The sequence below is a fragment of the Chrysemys picta genome, chromosome 2, assembly GCF_011386835.1.
Source record: "Chrysemys picta bellii isolate R12L10 chromosome 2, ASM1138683v2, whole genome shotgun sequence".
Lineage (NCBI taxonomy): Eukaryota > Metazoa > Chordata > Testudines > Emydidae > Chrysemys > Chrysemys picta.
In genome coordinates, this window is record NC_088792.1 from 222,879,153 (window position 1) to 222,900,857 (window position 21,705).

Genomic DNA, 21,705 nt, shown 5'->3' on the forward strand with positions numbered 1-21,705 from the left:
ACTAGTATTCTATATACAAGCAAACTTCAGCTACCAAAATTGTGGTTAACCAAAGTCATTTATTTTATCCAGCGATACCCTGTATGCTTATGAGCTCTTAATTGGCGCTGCAAAGGAAAAGCATGCAAGGTGAATCCTGAGCAAGTATCTCTGCCTAGTCTCCCCTGGTTCCTAACAAAGGAGGACGCCTGTCCTGTGAAGTTTAGAAGCTCTGTATTGTTGAAAAGAAGCTTCACAGAAATGGATCTCCCAGTGATACAACCCCCCAAATACCTGAATGTTTCCATAAAGTCTTGTGTTTTCCTCAGGATGAAAAAGGCTACGTACATGCCTCACCAATCTACTAGAATTCTTTGAGGGGGTCAACAAGCATGCAGACAAAGGAGATCCAGTGGATATAGTGTATTTAGATTTTCAGAAAACCTTTGAAAAGGTCCCTCGCCAAAGGCTCTTACGCAAAATAAGCAGTCATGGGATAAGAGGGAAGGTTCTCTCATGGATTGGTAACTGGTTAAAAGATAGGAAGCAAAGGGTAGGAATAAACGGGCAGGTTTCAGAATGGAGAGAGGTAAATAGTGGTGTCCCCCAGGGCCCAGTCCTGTACTGGGCCCAGTCCTATTTAACATATTCATAAACAATCTGGAAAAAGGGGTAAACAGTGAGGTGGCAAAATTTGCAGATGACACAAAACTACTCAAGGTAGTTAAGTCCCAGGTAGACTGCGAAGAGCTACAAAAGGATCTCACAAAACTGGGTGACTGAGCAACAAAATGGCAGATGAAATTTAATGTTGATAAATGCAAAGTAATGCACATTGGAAAACATAATCCTAACTATACATATACAACGATGGGGTCTAAATTAGCTGTTACCACTCAAGAAAGATCTTGGCGTTATTGTGGATAGTTCTCGGAAATCATTCACTCAGTGTGCAGCAGCAGTCAAAAAAGCGAACAGAATGTTGGGAATCATCAAGAAAGGGATAGATAATAAGACAGAAAATATCATATTGCCTCTATATAAATCCATGGTACACCCGCACCTTGAATACTGCATGCAGATGTGGTCGCCTCATCTCACAAAAGATATATTGGAATTGGAAAAGGTTCAGAAAAGGGCAACAAAAATGATTGGGGGGGGGGGGTATAGAACGATTTCCATATGAGGAGAGATTAATAAGACTGGGACTTTTCCGCTTGGAAAAGAGGCGACTAAGAGGGGATATGATAGAGGTCTATAAAATCATGAGTGGTATAGAGAAAGTAAATAAGGAAGTGTTATTTAATCCTCATAATACAAGAACAAGGGGCCACCAAATGAAATTAATAGGTAGCAGGTTTAAAACAAACACAAGGAAGTATTTTTTCATGCAATGTAATGTCAACCTCTGAAACTCCTTGCCAAAGGGTGTTGTGAAGGCCAATACTATAACAGGGTTCAAAAGGGAGCTAGATAGATTCATGTCAGATAGGGCCATCAATAGCTATTAGCCAGGATGGGCAGGAATGGTGTCCCTAGCCTCAGTTTGCCAGAAGCTGGGATTGGGTGACAGGGTGTGGATCACTTGATGATAACCTGTCTGTTCATCCCCTTTGGGGCACCTGCCATTGGCCACTGTCAGAGGACAGGATACTGGGCTTGATGGACCTTTGGTTTGTCCCAGTATGGCCGTTCTTATGTTCTTACACAGGGGTCGGCAACCTTTCAGAAGTGGTGTGCCGAGTCTTAATTTAGTCACTCCGATTTAAGGTTTCGTGTGCCAGTAATACATTTTAACGTTTTTAGAAGGTCTCTTTCTATAAGTCTATAGTATATAATTAAACTATTGTTGTATGTAAAGTAAATAAAGTTTTTTAAATGTTTAAGAAGCTTCATTTAAAATTAAATTAAAATGCAGAGCCCCCCGGACTGGTGGCCAGAACCCAGGCAGTGTGAGTGCCACTGAAAATCAGCTCGCGTGCTGCCTTCGGCACGCGTGCCATAGGTTGCCTATCCCTGTTCTTACATGTAAAGTACGATAATCAGCCGCCAACATTCATTAAATCCTCTAACAAACTTTTTGTGATACAGATTTTATATTTATTACTAATTATCCTAAATTCCATGTGTTTCATTTTTTTTGAGGGGGGAAGGGAGCACAGGGAAAGGAGAGAAGGGGAGAAAAGGCCAGACTGTATCTCACCTCTATACTCATGATTCAGAAGCTTTAAAGAAGCAGCCTTCTGATTCTGTCCACCTATACACTTAACCACCATCTCTAAGCAATTCAGTGTTTTAAAATGAACTCTTTGCTGCTAAGAAATGCCAGATTGGCTGGCTTGGAGGCCAAAAGACTTTTTCTGTGGCTACAACACAGCAGAGGTAGCAAAGTGCAGTCTGTCTCCCATGCCCTCTCATTGTTCCTCCTTCCTGAACCTGAAAGATCTCCAGGAATTTAAGTGTACTTGAGTTTTCCTATGTAGTTCAGGGTCTATTCAGTTTTGTTTTTGGCTAAGACAAACAGCCAATTAGTGCAATTTGTAGTCTGTGATGTAGACACCTGTCCACTAGGTACTAGACAGATCAATTAATTTCAAAGACTGAACAGTTATTAGATTCTAACAACTGTCACTAATAACCTGGATGTACAGCTACCCAGTCCCTATAACAATTCACTTTTTACATTATACCCTCGTTATTTCTCATCCCCTTTGGATTATGGGCCATTTATTTTGATCCTATATACTTCTGCAAGTCTCCTCCTTTCTAGACACCAAGAAATAAAGAAAGAAGGGGTTGTCTACCTGTACAATGCTGTAGCGAAGACACCACTATATCGATGGAAGAGCTTCTCCTGTCAGTGTAGTTGTAGTTTCTACACCTGGGGTTAGGTCGGTATAACTATGTCGCTCGGGGAGTGTGCATTTTTCACACCCTGAGCACCGTAGTTGTACTGATGTAAGTTTGTAGTGTAGGCCTTAGACTGTTTAGATCTCCTCCCTGCATTTAAGCAAACCTTTATCAAGCATAGCTTACTCTGCTCCTGTGTGGTTAGACAGTGGCTGTTCTACAAGGCCAAGTACATCACCTTCCCACTGCTCCCAGACCATAGCCATCCAGAGCTGTATCCCACAGCATGCTCTCCTCCTAGCTCATTAGCACAATCCCACTCTTCTCTCAGCCCGAATCTCCCTTTCCCACTTTGAGTTTGTTTACTTTTATTACAGTGATGCCTGCAAAAATAATGTTGACGTGTTTAACTGAACATTTAACTTTTTACACCATCTCTTTGCTTACAAAAGTAAAAGTTTACTTCTTAGTGCAGCAAAACCAATATAACTATAGAAGAGTAAGTTGGGTTTTATTTTGCATCTACCCATTATCAACAAAATGGTCAGCTAAGTTCTGACTGACGATTTATTTAGTGATGATGATTAAGGCTTCGTGTTTGTCACAGAGGGCACAGATTCTGTGACTTTCCGTGACCTCCGTGACTCCTGCAGTGGCCAGTGCACCTGGCCTGGGGGTCACCTGAGCAGCTCGGGCAGTCCCTTGGCCAGGCGCATTGGCCACTGCTGGGGCAGTCTCAGTCTCCGTCCCCCCCCAGCAGGAGTTTGGGTGTGGTGAGGCTCAGGGCCAGGGCCTGTTTTTTTGCTGAAGGTCTCGGTTGAAAGGCCCACAAATATCAATTGAGAGCTTTCTCAGACCCGGGCTTGAAAGGGCAGGGATGTTGAATCCCCCCCCAACTCTTTGATTAGTATTAAGTGTTAACAAAACAAAACAAAAATCAAAGTCTTTTGAGAATTGAATAAAAACATTCTTGTCAGGTTTCACTGCCTTGGTATCTGTTCTATAACAGAGCTTGCTGCTCAGTCACCCATAGGACTGGTCTTCCAAGAAATACAGGATAGCGTATAAATCCTTGAACTTTTAGGTTTTTTTTTTTTTTTAATCTTTACAGGCCTTTTTTCTGATTTGAAGCACAACGGAGGGTCACAACTCAATTCCTTCTCCCCCCCCCAACAAGGTATGTCACCTCCGGCCAACTTTAGACATTTTTCATAGGCTGGGGATGAGCAAAATTGGAGGTGAAGTTCTACCCTGGCCTGTTGGTGTTTCAGATAGCACTGAAAGGTCTAGCTTCATACACTTTTTCACAAAAATAATGTAATTTGTTGAATTATACTTGAGGCAAAAGTCTGAGTAAGAGTCATCAGCATCTTCTTCTGGTATTAAGATGTATGTTAGTTCTGTACTGTTAGAGTTATTCAACAATTTCTTGGAAATTATTATAGCATGAAGTCACTACAACCCTTCCTTTCTTTATGGCTAGACTGGAGGTCAGGGAAAGAGGGGATTGTAACACTGTACCTCCAAGTAGCACTGTGGAACCCCCATATTCACCACTGTCAGATCATTATGATATGTTTTGTACAAAGTATACCTTCTGAGGTATCATTTTAAGTCTTGATCACTTGAACATTAATATTCTGTTGATTGTATGTACTACCACTGTATGTGAATTTATGAAGTATTGCTATACATGTTGCTGAAATGTTTGAGGTTGGGAGATATCCACAGCAAGCCTTTCAGTTGTAACAAAGGAGGGCCAGAAAGACCTTGGCAGCCCATCAAAAAGAATCCAGTATCCCAGAGGTTACTCAGAGAAGGGACATACGCAGGGCTGGATTAATGCAGGGGCTTTAGGGGCTATAATCCAGGGCCCCAGGCTAAGGGGAGCCCCAGCGCAGCAGGGCTCAGGCAGTCTGCCTGCATGCCGTGGCCCCATGCCACTCCTGGAAGTGGCCAGCTGCTGGCATGTTTCTATGGCCCTGGCGGGCTCCAAGCACTACCCCCACCCCCAGCACCATCCCCGCAGCTCCCATTGGCCGGGATCTGGCCAACGTAAACTGCGGGGGTGGTGCTTGTGGGCAGCACACAGAGACACGCTGTCCCCCTCCCCCCAGGAGCGCGCAGAGACATGCCAGCAGCCAGCTGCTTCCAGGAGTGGCGTGGGGCCACGGCATGCAGCCTGCCTGAGCCCTGCTGCGCCACCAGCCGGGAGCCGCCTGTGGTAAGCACCTCCTGGACGGAGCCTGTACCTCGCACCCCCTCCTCCACCCAAACTCCCTCCCAGACAGAAACTAACATAACAGCTGTTCTAAGGTAAGTAGTTGGCTGTTTTGAATTAACTATAATCTACATGTTTTAAGACTGAAATGTAACCACAGAACATCTTTACGTTAATTAAAAGGCAAGTTTAGTATAGCATTAATAGCCTCGATGCCATAATTGTGATCATTTTGTTTTAAATTAGGAAAAAGACTTGTATATAGGGGCCCCACAAAATTTAATAGCCCCGGGCCCACAGGAGAGTTAATCTGCTCTGCTCATATGCCATGGGGGTGGACTAACCCATGTCACAGCAAGGATCTTTCTAGCAGCTAGAAGAAAGTATAAAAGAGTGACAGTGACATAATCACTTGGTCTCTCTTCCCCTCGACCCCATCTCAACACCTCGAAGATCATCTGGAAGGAAGTCTAGTCTGAGTATTAAGGAACTGTAAAGTGCCTGTAACATCTGTTAGGATTCAAATTTTGCTTAGTCTGCTAAAATCAGAATTTAGATTGCATTTCTATTTTTATTTCTTAGGTAACCAACTTTAATCTCTATGTCTGCTACTTATAAACACTTCAAATCTGTCTGTAGTTAATAAATCTGTTTTGTATTTTACCTAAAACAGTGTGCTTTTGGTTGAAGTGTTTTGGGAATCTCAGCTCAAATTACAATGGCTGGTGCAGGTCCACTTTCCTATGAAGAAGTGGTGAACTAAGTAATGAGTGTACATTGGTCAGGCTTTTGAGCAGTGAAAGACTGTTCAGTTCTGGGATGGGGCTAGAGCTGGGGGGAAATTGGCTGAAGCCTCTCTACTGATGGTTCATGAGTGGCTGGGAGATCATTCATATAACTCAGTTGGGTGTGTCCCTGCTGTGGATGGCTATGTAAGTGCAGTACCTGCCAGAGGTTTGTAGCTTGTCACAGCATCACAGTGTGATAGGGACACCCCAGGTTGTTGGGTTTGGAGGGCTCAGAGGTCCCACAGTCCAGGTTACACCCCGGGGACTCCGTGACAGGAAAAACCCAACACTATTTCTGTTTTAACATAGAGCTAATATACGAAAGAGGTCAAAAAACACTTTGTCACAGCAACTATTTTGTGAAGTAGTCACACAATTTTCTGCACAAAAAAAAAGCAGTAGTTCAGTATTTCAGTTGGCTTTGATAACTGGTGAAAGGACCTACACTTACAATCTCATCTCAGACATGTACAGCCATCCACTTGAAACGGCAAATAAACTTTTAAAGTAACTTTATTCCTATATAAAATCCTTTAAAACCATACTCCCTTTTCACAATTGATTTGTTGACACCCTCAATAACTGAGAAACAAGTCTCAATATCTAGCTAGTGCAGTTTACAAACAAAACAAAAAAATATCCTCACACAACTCACCCAGATTAATCAAATCACAATCTGAGGGAAAATGTCTGCATTGACTAATTTAAAAGTTATAGGTTATAAAACAAAGTAACTTTTTAAAGTAATACCTATGTAATGGCATGGGTCTGACGAAGTGGGTATTCACCCACGAAAGCTTATGCTCTAATACATCTGTTAGTCTTAAAGGTGCCACAGGACTCTCTGTTGCTTTTTACAGATCCAGACTAACACGGCTACCCCTCTGATACTTGAAATGTAAAGTTAGTTACACAGTAATGGTCTGTTCTATTAAGGGAGCTAAATTTAAATCTAGTAAGATTAAATACTTCCTCTTACCTTTTCTTCTCTAAACTTACTGAACTGTCCTTGGTTTTTGAAAATTCGTATGTGCAACATTACCTCTGCCCACATGCTCCTACGCATTTCAATAAGGACATTCATTACACTGATGAAAATATAAAATAAAAATAAATGGTACACATTTTTAACTAAGGCTACAGGTAAGGTGCAACTGAATAATGAATAGTACATTTCAATGTAATTACAATCTTATTGGAGGAACTATATAACGTATCTGAGACGTGTCAAGTGTTGTATGTTATAAAGTGTAGTATTTCAATACAATCTTGTGTGATCGCTGCCTGTTGAAACAAAACTACGTATTATTACTTTTGATTAAGCTCAGTATATTAGTTCAGCACAGCAGCAATTTAACAAGCCAATTTATTATTTACAGAGCACCAATAGTCTACTCATGAAAAAAAATGGATGTCCATGTTGATGTTATACTTTTCAATTCATCACAAGTCAAATTCCAGACAACTGGGTACTACAGCTCAATGTTCAGTTATGAGCCATGGAGAAAGATTTTCAATGGGAAGTTAAATAAAATCATCCCTTCCCATCTGTTCTTTGACAAATTAGGGCTCAAAAAGTGTCCTTGGAAGTGTTTGCATATAGACATATACGTCAGTCAAATCATTTTCAGTTGCAGCAATGCATCAAGATTTTATTCAAATGCTCCAAGGCAGTGTTTTTTTAAAAAGGGTATTTGTCAGCATAAAAAACAAAAACTGACTAAAAGATTTTCCAAAAGGAGCAGTTCATACTGTGGAAAACTAGGTAAATATGAAGTTGCTATCAGAAACTTTGTTATTTGTGTGAGAGATCACTTATCAATTCAGCTTCATCCTCCAATAAAATTATAATCTTGTGTGTGATAGCTTGGTAAATTTCAGGAATGGTCTGTATAGTATGTCATTAATTTAGTATTCTGATTATATTGCAGGGTCAAGTGAGAACGTACTGCAAGATTTGAAAAGAAATATAGTAATACCAGTCAAGAGCAACCACTCATGGGAGTTAGTAAAAGTGGCCTCTTCTAAGAGATGGTCTCTCTTCAAAGGTTTTTACATTAGAGCATGGTGGTTTTCTGTGGATTCTGCAAGTAGTCACTCGTGACAGGTGATCTCTGTTCAGAGGTTGTCTCTAAGGCACAAAATTATTTGCAAAAAATTATTAAGGAAAACATAGAAAAGAAAAATCCACTGAGTTGAATTCAGGTGCTCTTCCTGTAATTGAGGGTAGTATTGTATCTATCTGTGCTTACTATCCTTGGTATGCACATGTGCATGTAGAATGAAATAAGCAGGGAGCAGAAAAAAAAGATCAAATGAATAAACAAGGGGAAAGAGAGAAAAACTGAGAATATTAATCCTCTTAGAAAAATGTCAGTCAGACCCAAGAACCTTATGTAGAGTAGGAAAGCTACCTGTTGCCACCAATGGGTGTCAGCAACAGGTTGAGCTACACTGGTGCTGAACCTGGTTTAACTGATAGGGCTGATTAAGATGTACCAAGGTTTCTGAAACAGTGCTCAATATAGTTTGTCCTGGTCTACAATCACAATTAGACTGGGTTCAGCACCAGCCAAACCGTAACAAGGAGTTTTTTCTAACAGTCAAGTCTAGGAAGACCAGCCATAGAAAGATTACACCTTAGACAGAAAACAAAATTTTCCACACTGCATCTAGTTAAGAAAAATTCTCTAGAGTGGATTCCCAGTCAGCTCATTCCTAAAGACTTAATGAGATTTAGGATTTAACAACCTCATTAAAACACTTAAAAATCTAACTTTAAATACAGTTGTCTGAATTACTAGTCCATACAGAAAATACCAATAAATAAAATAGCTATGATGGTATTGTTTCTCAAAGCTTCATTGGTTCATAATTCACCTGAACAGGTTAACAGACTTTCCCTGGACTCTTGCAGTGACATATTTGTAAAGACGAGATACGCAGAGGATGGGATAAGCATTCTGTGTTAACTGCCCAAGTTACGTGTTGCTTCACATGAACAAATTGAGGTCTTTAACACTAGAGAACCTTGCTTTCTATTTGAACTAACCAACCATCGGGATCCAAGTGTTCTGTAAAACTCCACCTCTATTCATAGGGCACCAGCTGCTACTTGTATTTATTAACATAGTAAATGCGCCTGGCTTGATCATTTGCCTAGAGTAACAACTATGAACGGTCTCAGCTGCCAGCCTATGCGGTGCTGGGGGCCGTTTCAGAGGGTTGGTACAGCTAATCCCCAGCACCGGACCTACTCTCCATTGTTCAGTTCGGGTTTTAACTCTCACGTGACACAACTTCATGCTAGTGATTGAAGGCAACGTGTGTAACCGGACCTGTCTGCCAGCCCGGGCTGCGGGGCGTTACCGGGGCTCCCCGGCCAACCCGCCACTTGCTGAGCGTCCCCTCCCCAAGCCCATCGAGCCCGCTGCTTCGCTCCCGCTCCGGTCACGTCGGCGACTCGCTCGCTGCTGGGGACCTAGCGAGGGGCTCGTATTCCCCGAGCCCAGCAGGTCCCGGTGACACGGCCCGGGCACAGCCCACGCGGGGCAGGGGAGAAGAGACCCCGGCGCGCACTCACTGGAACAAGCCCACCCAGGACAAGAGGAGACCCGGTGTCAGACCGCTGCGGCGCCCCGGCTCACGGCCCAACCCGGCTCTCCGCTGGCCGAAGGGGCACCGGGAGCAGGCGGAGTTGGCCCAGACAGCGCGCCCCGCCGAGCGCCAGGCACCTTCGCGGGACGGTTGTCGTCACACCTCCCAACTGGGCGCGAGGCACCCTGCGAGGGGGGAGGGGCAGAGAGCGGCGCGCGACGAGCGCCGGGACCCCAAGCGCTGACAGGCAACAGGGCGGAGGCCCCAGCTGGCCCCGCGCGGGAGGAGAGTGGGGCGCTGTTCCCCCCGCCCGGCCGCTCACCGCGTTCTTCTTCTGCACCATCTTGTCCATCTTCTTGGCGATGCGGATGATCTCGTCTTCTGTGCTCATGGCTGCTGAGGCCCGAGCGGGGCGCGGGCTGGGCCTGCGGGACACACAATAGAGACGAGAGGGGACCGGCCGCGGACGCAGCCGCTCAGGGCCCTCAGTGCAGCAATGGAGCCAGGCCGCCGGATAACAAATGAACCCAGCAGCCCGAGCGGCGGCGCCGGCGCCAGGCAGCGCTCATCAAGCACCAGCCACCGGAGACAGACCTCACTGAGGCAGCCCGAGAGCATCCACCCGCGCGGGGGGGGAGCTGGGGTAGGCGGGGTTAGCGGCGCGGGCCCTGCCCCCACGGGCGGGAGGTGCCCGGGACTCCGGAAGCAGCGAGCTGGGGCTGGGACTGCCGCCGGCTCGCTAGGTGCGTCCGCCGGGCGGCGCCGCGCGCAGAGGTCCGCTCAGGCAGTGCGGGCCGCGCTACACCGCGGCAGCTCCGCACCCCGCTCCTCAGGGCGGTGGGGAGCCGGTTCCCCCGCCCCTGCGGTGCGCTAATTGCTGGGCCCGGACAGGTGCGGGAGCTGCAGTCTCCAGACCGTGGTTCCCTGACGGCTCGTCACAACGACCGCTTGTAAGGACGAGCGGCTGCTCCGCGTCTCTCCCCGAAGCGCTGTTACTGCCTGGAGGGGAAGGAGGCTCCCCACAAGCCCCACGCCGCCTTGCTTCTTGATTGGTCGGGAGCAGGATTCCCAACAAGCCACTTTCTGCTCCCCTTGTTGGTTTCACTTCACTGAGGGCATCCCTACACTACAAACTTAAGTCCAGCTACAGCCACCGCAGTAATTGCGGTCGTGTCCACACTACCCTCCTTCTGTCCCTGGTGCCCGTCCTTGCTAGGAGTGCTTTCACTGACTTAAAAAGGGTAGTATGGAGAGAGGGGAGCCTGGGCAGCAGCCTGGCTCGGAGTGGGGAGCTGGGAGCAGCAGGGCTCTAGCTGGAGCCCCCAGTCACCTCAGGGTGACACCAGAGCTGGGCGCCTGTTTGTTTGTTTGTTTTTTTGTCAATTTCATGGCTCCCTGCTGGAGTCATGAAATTCACAAGAATGGCAGCCAACAGCTGATGTAAGTAATCCTTAATGTATACATGGGCACTGCCTTGCCCTAACTACAGCAGCGTAAACCCTATGCCTCTCGTGGAGGTGGAGTTATTTTGTCATTTTGGTGGTGTAGTAGGGCACTTACATCAGTGGGAGCAAGGCTATGGTGTAGACACTGACATAATTAGGTTGATGTAAGCTGCCTTACATTGACCTAATTCTGCAGTATTGACCAAACCTGAGACTGGAGCTTGTGTCCACACTAGTCTGGAAATTGCCAACCTTAGCTCTTGTGTAGACTGGCCACATGGTGTTTTAATTCTCCTCTTGTCCATAGCTGCACAGAGGCCTGCTCTACACTACAAAGTTAGGTCGACTCAAGGCATCTTACGTCAACCTAGTTGTACATGTACACTTAAATTGGTCTCCCACCCATGTAAGTGCCCCCTTACTCCAACATAGTAACACCATCTCCCCAAGCAGCATAAAGCCACAATCAACGGACTTAGGTGGATGCAATGCAAGCATAGACACTGCGTTATTTATTTTGACCCTAACTGTCCTCTACAGCTGTCCCACAGTGCCTCTCATGAACTGCTCTGGTCATCAATATGAATTCCATTGCTCAGGGGTCATGGAGACCAGAATTACCCCTGCCTCTTTAAAGCCCCACAAATTTTTGAAACTCCTTTTTTCCTGATTGCCCAGCTTGGCAAGCACACCTAGCAGCTCTCCATTGTTGAGTGCAACTGCCCAGCTGATTATGCTGGCTACACGCTCTAGCCACACTCATGTCTGGAGTAGACATGCGATATTGGATTTTCTGGGCCTGTGGGGAGAGGAGGCTATGAAGGCACAGCTCCAAATCAACAACATCTCTGAGCGGATTGTTCAGCAGATGCAGGAAAAGGGGTACAACAGGGACTAGCAGCAATGTTGCTAAGGAGCTGCAGCAGGCATACCAGAAGGCCAGGGAGGACAACAAATGGATGTGATACCAAGCCGCAGACCTGCCACTTTTATTACGTGTGTCATGCTGCATGCTATACTCAGCAGAGACATCACTCCCAACCCTCACAGCAGCATGGATACCTTCAAGGAGCCGGAGTCACAGACGCCTGCTGTGAACAGGGAGAAGGAGGAGAACGGGAGACAGGTGACCAGGGGATCCTGGTACACAGCAAGCCAGGACCTGTTTTTGACCCCACTGCAGTCTAGCCAGTTCACCAGTCAAGCCCAATGTAAGGGAAGAGTAAATAGCTAGATTTTCAGCTACAGAGATGGCATTCCCAAAGTAGCAGGATACATCTTTTGATCTTTCATTTTGCTAGAAAAGGTAGTGGTACAATCAAGAGAGGTAGAGTTGCTATCTGCTTCTCATTCCCTTGTAGGTTTCGGCAGGGGGTGGCCATGCGGAGCAGTTTGTTTACATACACAGGGCACAGGATGCCCTTGAATCCTCCTGAGAGGTCTCAATGAAACCTTCATAGAGGTACTCTGCAATCCTCTGCCAAAAGTTTGTAGGGAAGGCTGCCTTATTTCTTCCTCCGTGGTAAGATGCTTTCCCACACCATTCAGCAATAAGTTCAGCAGGCACCACTGCAGTACACAGACTAACAGCATACAGGTCTGTGCTCTCTCTGCCTTTATTACCCTCAGGTGTTAGATAAATCACCACTACCTGTGGAAAACAGTGCCAATTTTCAGTCCCATTTCCCTTTACTATTAGAATCATGCAACTGAGCAATTCCCCTCTCATTTCCCCAACTCCAGGCAGGCCACAGACACTGGCTGGAGCTGTGACTGAAACAGTGCACAAACAATCCCAAGAAGAAGTGAGACTGTAGTGCTTAAAACTTTAGGGGAGCAAGAAGAATGAGATCAGCATCTTAAGTTTTGCTTTCTTTAGTGTATACACTGACAATGGTACCTCTGTGTTTTATCTTCAGCAGCTGCCATTGCAGCATGTAAGGTCTCCCCCTTCACACCCACAGAACACCCGAGTCAGATGAGGAGAAAGAAGAGGACTTGGGATGACAAGTTCAGTGAGATCTTGAAAGCCAGTGCAACATTGAACCGTGAGCACAGGGCCTGCAGGATGAACATTGCAGGCAGCTTGGAGAAGCAAAGAGTGGAGAGGAGAAAGAAAGGCTCAGGAGTCCCAGCGGAAAAAGCAGAGGGAGATGCACCAAGACATAATGGGGCTTCTCAGGCAGCAAACACAAATGCGATAGATCCTGGGCTTGCTTCCTTCTGCAGCCCATTGAGAACTCAATATCGGGACCTCCCTACATCCCCCCCACACACACATTTTGTGGGGCATCAGAGATTGTTGCATTACCCCTCACCCTCCACCCCAGGGGAAATTAAAGACAAACAGAGCTTCAGATACACCAACCGTGGCTCCCACAGGTTAGTGTATGTATAGCTGAAATAGATATGAATGTTTTCCCTGTTGTAATTTCTGTTTTCTTAATAAAATTTGCTAAATTAAGTTTTTAATATCTGTTTTCAAATTGCCCCCTTTTTTGCACTGATTTTGTTGCAGAATAAAGTTCTATTATTTGGAACATAATTCATTTTTGTTAGGTCACAACATACGCAGTGGGATACCTATCCCTGGGGCATAGCACTACGCTGATACAAGCACTCCTGGTGAGTGCACGCACCACTGATGCAAGGAGCCAAATATTCATGCACACAAGCAATGTACTGAGACGTAACTTGAGTTGACATAAGTTTGTAGTGTAGACATGGCCTAAGACAGGTGAAATGATACATTGGTTCAAATGACAGCAGCTAGGCTACAGTGGGGATACTGCTTGTGCAGTTACAGGAATAGGAAATAGTTTTGAGGCTGTGCCTATAGTTGACTTTGTTTTTCCACCAGTGGTAGCAAAGGTGGGAATTTTTAAGAAAAACAGTCGAGTGGCCTGTCTGAGAAAGGGGCCAGATTTTGAAAAGTAAGCAAGCATGGCTGAGGCTTACACCATGTTTGCTGAAACCCTTTAAAACATTGTTTTGGACTGATTCAGGTTTAACTCAACTTTGAATGTGGATGGGGCCAAACCTTTTGGGAAACTATGACCTAGTCTAGGTAGAAACCACTTGCTGTCTTAATGAGCTGTGTCTGTTCTAGACTTATTACTTAAAATGGCTCATTTTTACCCCCCACTGCAGTTCCACCAGCAGCAGCTCTAGTGTAGACAGACTGCTGGCAGCTGCTGCCATTTTCCCAACCAGCATTAGATGAGACAGTTAAAATGTTGGCAGCCAGTTTATGCCAGGGCTACCAATGGCAGCACTAGTGAGAAACAAAAAATAAAACTAGTATAAACTTGTTGGTAAAACTTTTGTTGTTCAGGAGGGTGTTTTTTGAAGTGCAGTGTAGACAAACTTCCTGACTTAGCAGATCCAAATTTCGCTGATAGGAGAAGACTTACTAGGGATCAAGTAGGGTAAAATTCCCTACTTTGGCTGGGCTTGGTACAGCATGTCTGGGTGTCATTTAATAGCCTGTAGAAGGTTAGACTAGATCAGGGGTGGCCAACCTGAGCCAGAGGGGGAGGAGTGAGGGCATGGCAGGCTCAGGGTGGGAAGGGGTATAGTGGGGGCAGGGTCTGTGGCAGAGCCAGGGGTTGAGCAGTGAGCACCCCCCCCGGCACATTTGAAAGTTGGCACCTGTAGTTCCAGCCCCAGAGTTGGTGCCTATACAAGAAGCCGCATATTAACTTCTGAAGAGCCACATGTGGCTCCGGAGCCACAGGTTGGCCACCCCTGGACTAGATGATCTGATGGTCATTTTTAGTCTTAAACTCTATGACCAACTTCCAATGAATTGTCCCTGCTGCTATAAAGACAGCATACTGAAGAATTAGTGCAGTTTCATCTCAGTATGTAAAAGATTTGATTCTAGGGATTTCAAACAGAAGATGCTTTAAGATTGGTCATGGATATGGCTAAATCCATTAGTTTCACTTTCCTCATGACTGACTGACTGTATGTATGAAAAACTACTTTAATAGGACAACTGTTCAGCACTGAAGGCAAACTCCAAAATTTGGTTGCACATGAAACTCTAATTCTCCTCCCATGTGCATCTATGTTAATAAGTCTAATTGCATGATCATATCTCAGAATTATCCTATGCCATTTTCCCAACAATCTAGGGGTTTTTTTCATATAACAATTTAACTGTCAATTGTCCACTTTATGCTTACTGATCTGGCCTTGATGTAAGCTCTCTTCTTACTATTAATCACTCTGTATTTTTTTAAAAGAAATTACACTATCTTTTTCTCCCCAGCAGAACAGATTTTGTTAGATACAATTAATGGGATGAGAAACTTAAATACAAAGCTAAAACTCTGCTCCCACCACTTACTCTGCACAGGTAAATGCCTGCAAAGGTAAATACCTGAAAAGACAGAGAGCTCTTTACAAGATCAAGCCTTAGTCTGTCAAATGTTGGTATATATGATTTACTGTATACTTTTCATCTGAGCATCACAGAATCTGACATACAGAGAAATACATAGTACAACAAATGGTATCTACATTGTATACAATAATGTTTTGTATTAAGGGAGTAGTATGTGGCTTTGTAATGAAAGACTATATCAATTTATATACAGAAGGTGGTCTAGTTATGGTTACATGCAATTTTGGCACTTTCTCACTTCTGAGCACTTCAGTGTGTAACACAAGATTTTTACGAACAGCTTTTCCTATAAAGCTTTATGTTTAAAAAAGAAATCAGTGGAGAAAATATTGTGACATTACACCCCATATTCATCATGGGGGTATGATTATGATACAATATGATTATGATGAGCCATGTGAGGTATCATTGGAAAAGTTGATTTGCTGAATATGATTGTCCTATTCATGTGCATGTATCATTTTTGTATCTGAAGTTATGAATATTGACTATATGTATGTACAGTAACTCATCACTTAAAGTCGTCCTGGTTAACATTGTTTCATTGTTACGTTGCTGATCAATTAGAGAACATGCTCGTTTAAAGTTGTGCAATACTCCCTTCTAACGTCGTTTGGCAGCTGCCTGCTTTGTCCACTGCTTGCAGGAAGAGCAGCCCATTGTAGCTAGCTGGTGGGGACTTGGAACCATGGTGGACCAGCAGCCCCACATCAGCTCCCCCTATCAGCTCCCCGCTCCCCTAAGTTCCCTGTGCAGCAGCTGCCCAGCAGGCTAGCAATTGCAGCTGTCCCCTCCCCTCACTGCCATGTGCTGCTATTACCCTCTGCCTTGGAGCTGCTCCCCGAGACTCCTGCTTGCTGTGCTGGGGGGGCAGGGGGAGGAGAGGAAAACGGGCTAATGTCAGGGTGTCCCCCTCCCCCTCCTGCACCCAACTTACCCCATCTTCCATAGAGCAGAGGGGACACACGACAGGGCTCAGGACGGAGGGAGCTTGCTGGCAGCAGCTGCAGTCTCAGCAAGCTGATCTAATTAACAAGGCAGCGTGCTTAAAGGGGAAATGTGCATCTCTCTCTCACACACACAGGGTGTGTGTCTCTGTCTCTGTCCGTGATGTTGTCTTCTCTCCCTCCATTGCTGCTGTCTTGTAGAGTGTGAGAGTTAACCCTTGAGGGCTCAGCCAATTGCTACTTCATCATTTAGCAGTAAGGCATTCCCTGGGAAATATCCCACCCTCTGACTTCTCCGCCTCAACCAAGCTTCACAATCATCATCACTGTGTACCAGTATTAAATTGTCTGTTTAAAACTTATACTCTTATACTCTGTGTGTGTGTGTGTGTGTATATATATATATATATAAAGAATATATATGTGTATATATATATATATATATATATATATATATTCTTTTGTCTGGTGAAAAAAAATTCCCTGGAACCTAACCCTGTCATTTACATTAATTCTTATGGGGAAATTGGATTCGCTTAACATCGTTTCGCTTTAAGTCGCATTTTTCAGGAACATGACTACAACGTTAAGTGAGGAGTTAATGTATCTGTATTTAAAATGTGCTTATTCTGAGTAACACCCACAGGTAGCCTTTCAGGTACAACAATGAAGATGCTGGACAGTGTTGATGGCCCATCAGCAAAGACAATGGGCTATGGAAGTGTTTAGCCTTCCTGTAAACAGTTCAGCCAGCCTGTAAGTAATGGCTGCTACGACTCAGCACGAGCATATGACCAGACCACATAATACTGAACTCCATTTTGGGTACCTGTATTTTTTCACAAATTGGGCTGGGAACTGTTTTTGGAATAAAGGGTTTCCGCCCTATGTTAAAACTATATAAGGTAGGGTGTGAAATCATCTAGGGCAGTGGTTCTCAAACTGTGGGTCAGGATACCAAAGGGGGATCAGGACCCTAAAGTGGGCTGACTTAGGCCTTGGCTACACTTGCAGATGTACAGCGCTGTGAGTTAAACCTGACTTAGTGCAGCTGAGTAGGGAAAGCGCTGCAGTCTGTCCACACTGACAGCTGCCCAGTGCACTGTCGTGGCCACATTTGCGGCAATTGCAGCGCTATTGGGAGCGGTGCATTATGGGCAGCTATCCCACAGAGCACCTTTTCCCATTCTGGCGCCATGGGTTGTGGGAAGGGGGCGTGGGTGTGGGTGATTCTGGGTCCTGTCCCAATGCCCCGTGATGCATCGCTTCGCATCCCAGAAATCCCTTTGTTTCCGTCCACCTTTGGCGCCATCTTTCAACGGTTTCTGTGCAGCGCGATCTGTCTGCGGGAAATGGAGTCCGAACTGCTGAGGCATATGCTGACGAGTCTCGCCAGCATGTCACGTTTGGCTGTCCAACTATTCCTTAAGATCCAAAGTGACAGTGAGAGTGAGGGTGAGGAGTCCGACGATGCTATCGAGCCGCGTAATGCGTACGACACGAAATTGCTTGTGGCATTCACGGACATGCTCAGCACCGTGGAACGCCACTTTTGGGCTTGGGAAACAAGCACCGAGTGGTGGGATCACATCGTCATGGATGTCTGGGATGATGAGCAGTGGCTGCAGAACTTTCGGATGAGAAAAGCCACTTTCATGGGACTGTGTGAGGAGCTCGCTCCCACCCTGCAGCACAAGGACACGAGATTGAGAGCTGCCCTGCCAGTGGAGAAGCGGGTGGCTATTGCAATCTGGAAGCTGGCAACTCCAGACAGCTACCAGTCGGTCGCAAACTAGTTTGGAGTGGGAAAATCGACCGTTGGAATCATGTTGATGCAAGTTTGCAAGGCCATTAATCGCATCCTACTCAGAATAATTGTGACTCTGGGTAACGTGCAGGAAATAGTGGATGGCTTTGCACAAATGGGGTTCCCTAACCGTGGAGGGGCGATAGATGGGACGCACATTCCTATTCTGGCACTACCCCACCTAGGATCTGAGTTTGTTAATCGGAAGGCGTATTTCTCTATGGTACTCCAGGCGCTTGTGGATCACCGTGGGCGTTTCATTGACATTAACACAGGTTGGCCCAGAAAGGTGCATGACGCACGCATCTTTCGGAACACTTGGCTGTTCACGAAGATGCAGGCCGGGACTTTTTTCCCAGAGCGGAAGATCACGGTAGAGGAAGTTGAAATGCCCATTGTGATCCTTGGAGATCCCGCTTACCCGTTAATGCCGTGGCTCATGAAACCCTACACAGGGAACCTTGACAGCAGCAAGGAACAGTTCAACTATAGGCTGAGCCGGTGCCGAATGACTGTGGAGTGTGCCTTTGGCCGTTTAAAGGGCCGCTGGCGATCTCTGTATGGGAAGCTGGACTTGGCTGAAAACAGCATCCCCGCGGTTATATCCGCGTGCTGTGCCCTCCATAATATTTGTGAAGGGAAGGGTGAAAGCTTCACTCAGGCATGGACCTCCGAGGTTCAACACCTGGAGGCTGAATTTGCACAGCCAGAGAGCAGAGCTATTACAGGGGCCCAGTGCGGGGCTGCAAGAATTAGGGATGCCTTGAGGGAGCAATTTGAGGCTGAAAACCAGCAGTGATATCTGGTGCCCTGCACAGGAGTGAAGTGCAGTAGTTCCAATCTTTAGGAATCAGTGTCTGCTTAGTAGACAAGCAGATTTGCAGTGCCTGTTTATTTCCTGGGCTAAGGAGTCTTTTACTTTATGCAATAATAAAGAATGTTTTCAAAGCCAAAGAATCCATTTATTGAAAAGAAAAAAAAATTATTGAAAAGAAACAAGGGAGTGGAGTGAGGAACAGTACAATCACAGATTCGCGTATGTCTTGTCTCGTGTGCTGTGCAGCGAGTGCTGCACTTCAGGACAGCTATACTGCATGGTGATGGGGGTTGAGTGCAGAGGGTAAGGGTCGTGGTTTTCAGGGCTGGGTGGTGAAGATACTGGTGTTGGAGGCAGTGGGTGGTGTGAAGAACACGGAAGTTGGGGAAAGTGGGTTGGAGGTGACAGTGGGGCACAACGGAAAGAGTTTTGGGACAAGGGTTGTAGGGGGGGTGGCGTTTGCGGTACTGCTCCTCTTTCTGCATGGCTACCAGCTCCTGGATAGCATCTGCTTGGCGCTCCAGGATGCTGATGAGCCTATCAGTGCTTTGCTGCCGGTGTGCTGTGTTTTCCTGGCGAATCCTGCTTTCTCTCTCCCTCCAGTCCTGTGCTTTCTCATTCTCTTTAATAGATTGCCACATCACTTCTTGCAGCATGTCTTCTTTGCTTTTTCATGGTCTCTTCCTGAGTCTTTGCAGTCTCTGAGCCGGCGATAAGAGGGAGGGCTGAGGTCTCAAGGTTGATGCAGCTGTATAGGCAAAATGCAACAGTTAACAGAGGCAGCATTGTTTATACCAGACAAAGTAATGATTCCCCCCACAGTAGGAGTAGAAAACACACAGGGTCTACACAATAGCATAATTTTCCCATCCGAAACAGAGCACACACACCCCATGGGAGCCTCAAAATGGTGAGTAAGGGGGACTGATTGTTTCAGGGCTGCACTGTCCTCTGGGTTTCTATGTCTTGGGGAGGGCGAACAGCTTCAGAGGGCACCTACACTGAACACTGTCCCAACATTTTCCACAGGAGTTCATCCTGGACGATATCTCGCTGCTGAGGGTGACCTGGGAAGCAAGGGAGGGTCTTCTACTGCAATGCGGCTTCCGCCCAGGCCCATATGCAGCTTGCCTGTGTGCAGCAATGGTCCCCCCTCACCCCTCGTGGCACAGTGGCCCGGACATGTTAGCCTGGCTGGGACAAGGACCACAGTGGCTCTCCCGATAAACCTGCGCAAGCGCATTGCACACGTTCTGGATGAGACATTTGAGGAGATTACCAAGGCCGATTACCGCGATGTGATAAATCACATCAATGTACTATTCCACATCTAAGCATGCATGCCTAACCCTCCTCTCCCAAAGAGCCTGCACCGAAAAAATTCCTTCCCGAAAAAAAAAAACAAAAAAACGCTTACTGGGAACCTGCTCTTCTGTTTGTCCTCCACCAAGTACCGGCCGCTGCGACTGGCTACCTTCCTCCTGGCTCGAGAAGAGCTCCTGGCTGCATGGCTCCAGGGATTCCGGGGTGTCTCCATCCGTCCCACCACCATCACTCCCATTTTCCTCCTCTTCCTCCTCCTCCCCCGCCCCCACCGGCTCTGAAGTGTCCATGGTGGTGCTCGGAGTGGAGGTGGGGTTAACCCCAAGTATCGCATCCAGCTCTTTGTAGAATCGGCAGGTCGTGGGGGGAGCACCCAAGCGAGCGTTTGCGTCGCGGGCTTTGCGGTAGGCACTCCGCAGCTCCTTCACGTTAATCCTGCACTGCAGGGCGTCCCGGTCATGGCCCCTTTCCATCATGTCCTTTGATACCTTCCCGAAGGTATCGTAATTCCTATGGCTGGAGCGCAGCTGGGACTGTACAGCTTCCTCCCCCCAAACACTGATGAGGTCCAGCAACTTGCCATTGCTCCATGCTGGGGCTCGCTTGGCGCGTGGAGGCATGGTTACCTAGAAAGATTCGCTGATAGCACTCCACACCACGCCTAGCTGAGCAAACAGGAAGAGGATTTTTAAAATTCCCGGGGAATGTAAAGGGTCGGTCACATGGTTAGTTACCTGAGGCCAGGGCAGTAGAGTTTGAACTGATGACCAGAGTGACTAGAACAGGCATTGTGGGATACTGCCGAATAATTCTGGAGGCCATTCACAGCTCATTGCGCAGCCACACTGGCGCCGCAGTGCTGCAGCGGCAGCGCAATACTTGCTATTCCTCTCGGAGGGGTGGCATACATGCAGCGCTGCAACCACGTAGATACAGCGCTGCAAATGCCTTGCCAGTGTGGATGGGGAGTGAGTTACAGCGCTGGGGGAGCCTTTACAGTGCTGGAACTCACAAGTGTAGCCAAGGCCTTAGACTTGTTAGGGCTCAGGGCTGACACCCAAGCTCCATTGCCTGAGGCAGAAGCAGAAGCCCAAGGGCTTCAACCTTGGGTGACAGGGCTCTAAACCAGTGTGCCTTTGTGTGAAGGGTCTGGGGGAAAACCTCAACTCTGTGAGCAAAGGCTGTTGCATATTCCTCTCCACATCAAGGGTGGGGTGAACTGAGTAATAAATTCATCCAGGTTGGGGTTTTGACCAGGGCAGGACGGTACAGCTTTGGGACCTTAGGCTGGGGAACTGGGTGTTATGTTGGCTGTAGCCTCTCTCTTGTTGGTTCATGCAGTGGCTGACCAGAGCCTGCATGCAAGTGCAGCTGGGTGTGTCCCTCAGAGAGTGTAAAACTGGGAGCGGTCTGCAGTTTGTCACAGCAACACAGTGTGAGAGGAAACCCATGCTGGTGAGTTGGAGAGCTCAGTGGTGTCCTAGTTCCAGGTGGAATCCTAGGAGGAACCCGTCACACAT

General features: G+C 46.6%; 1 protein-coding gene across 2 annotated transcripts in view; it reads right to left on the reverse strand.

Moving 5' to 3' along the window:
* Window positions 1–11,366, reverse strand: part of TCEA1 (transcription elongation factor A1) — a 48,013-nt gene extending 36,647 nt beyond the window's left edge. The window contains exon 1 of one of the 2 annotated variants that reach the window (XM_005301202.5): window positions 9,758–11,366. In XM_005301202.5, the coding sequence (XP_005301259.1) occupies window positions 9,758–9,826 (69 nt within the window). In that variant the 5' untranslated portion in view covers window positions 9,827–11,366. Of the gene's footprint in view, window positions 1–6,817; window positions 6,838–9,757 lie in introns of those variants that run through there. The other variant, XM_065585555.1, reaches the window with a different exon arrangement.
* Between the last annotated feature and the right edge of the window lie 10,339 nt (window positions 11,367–21,705).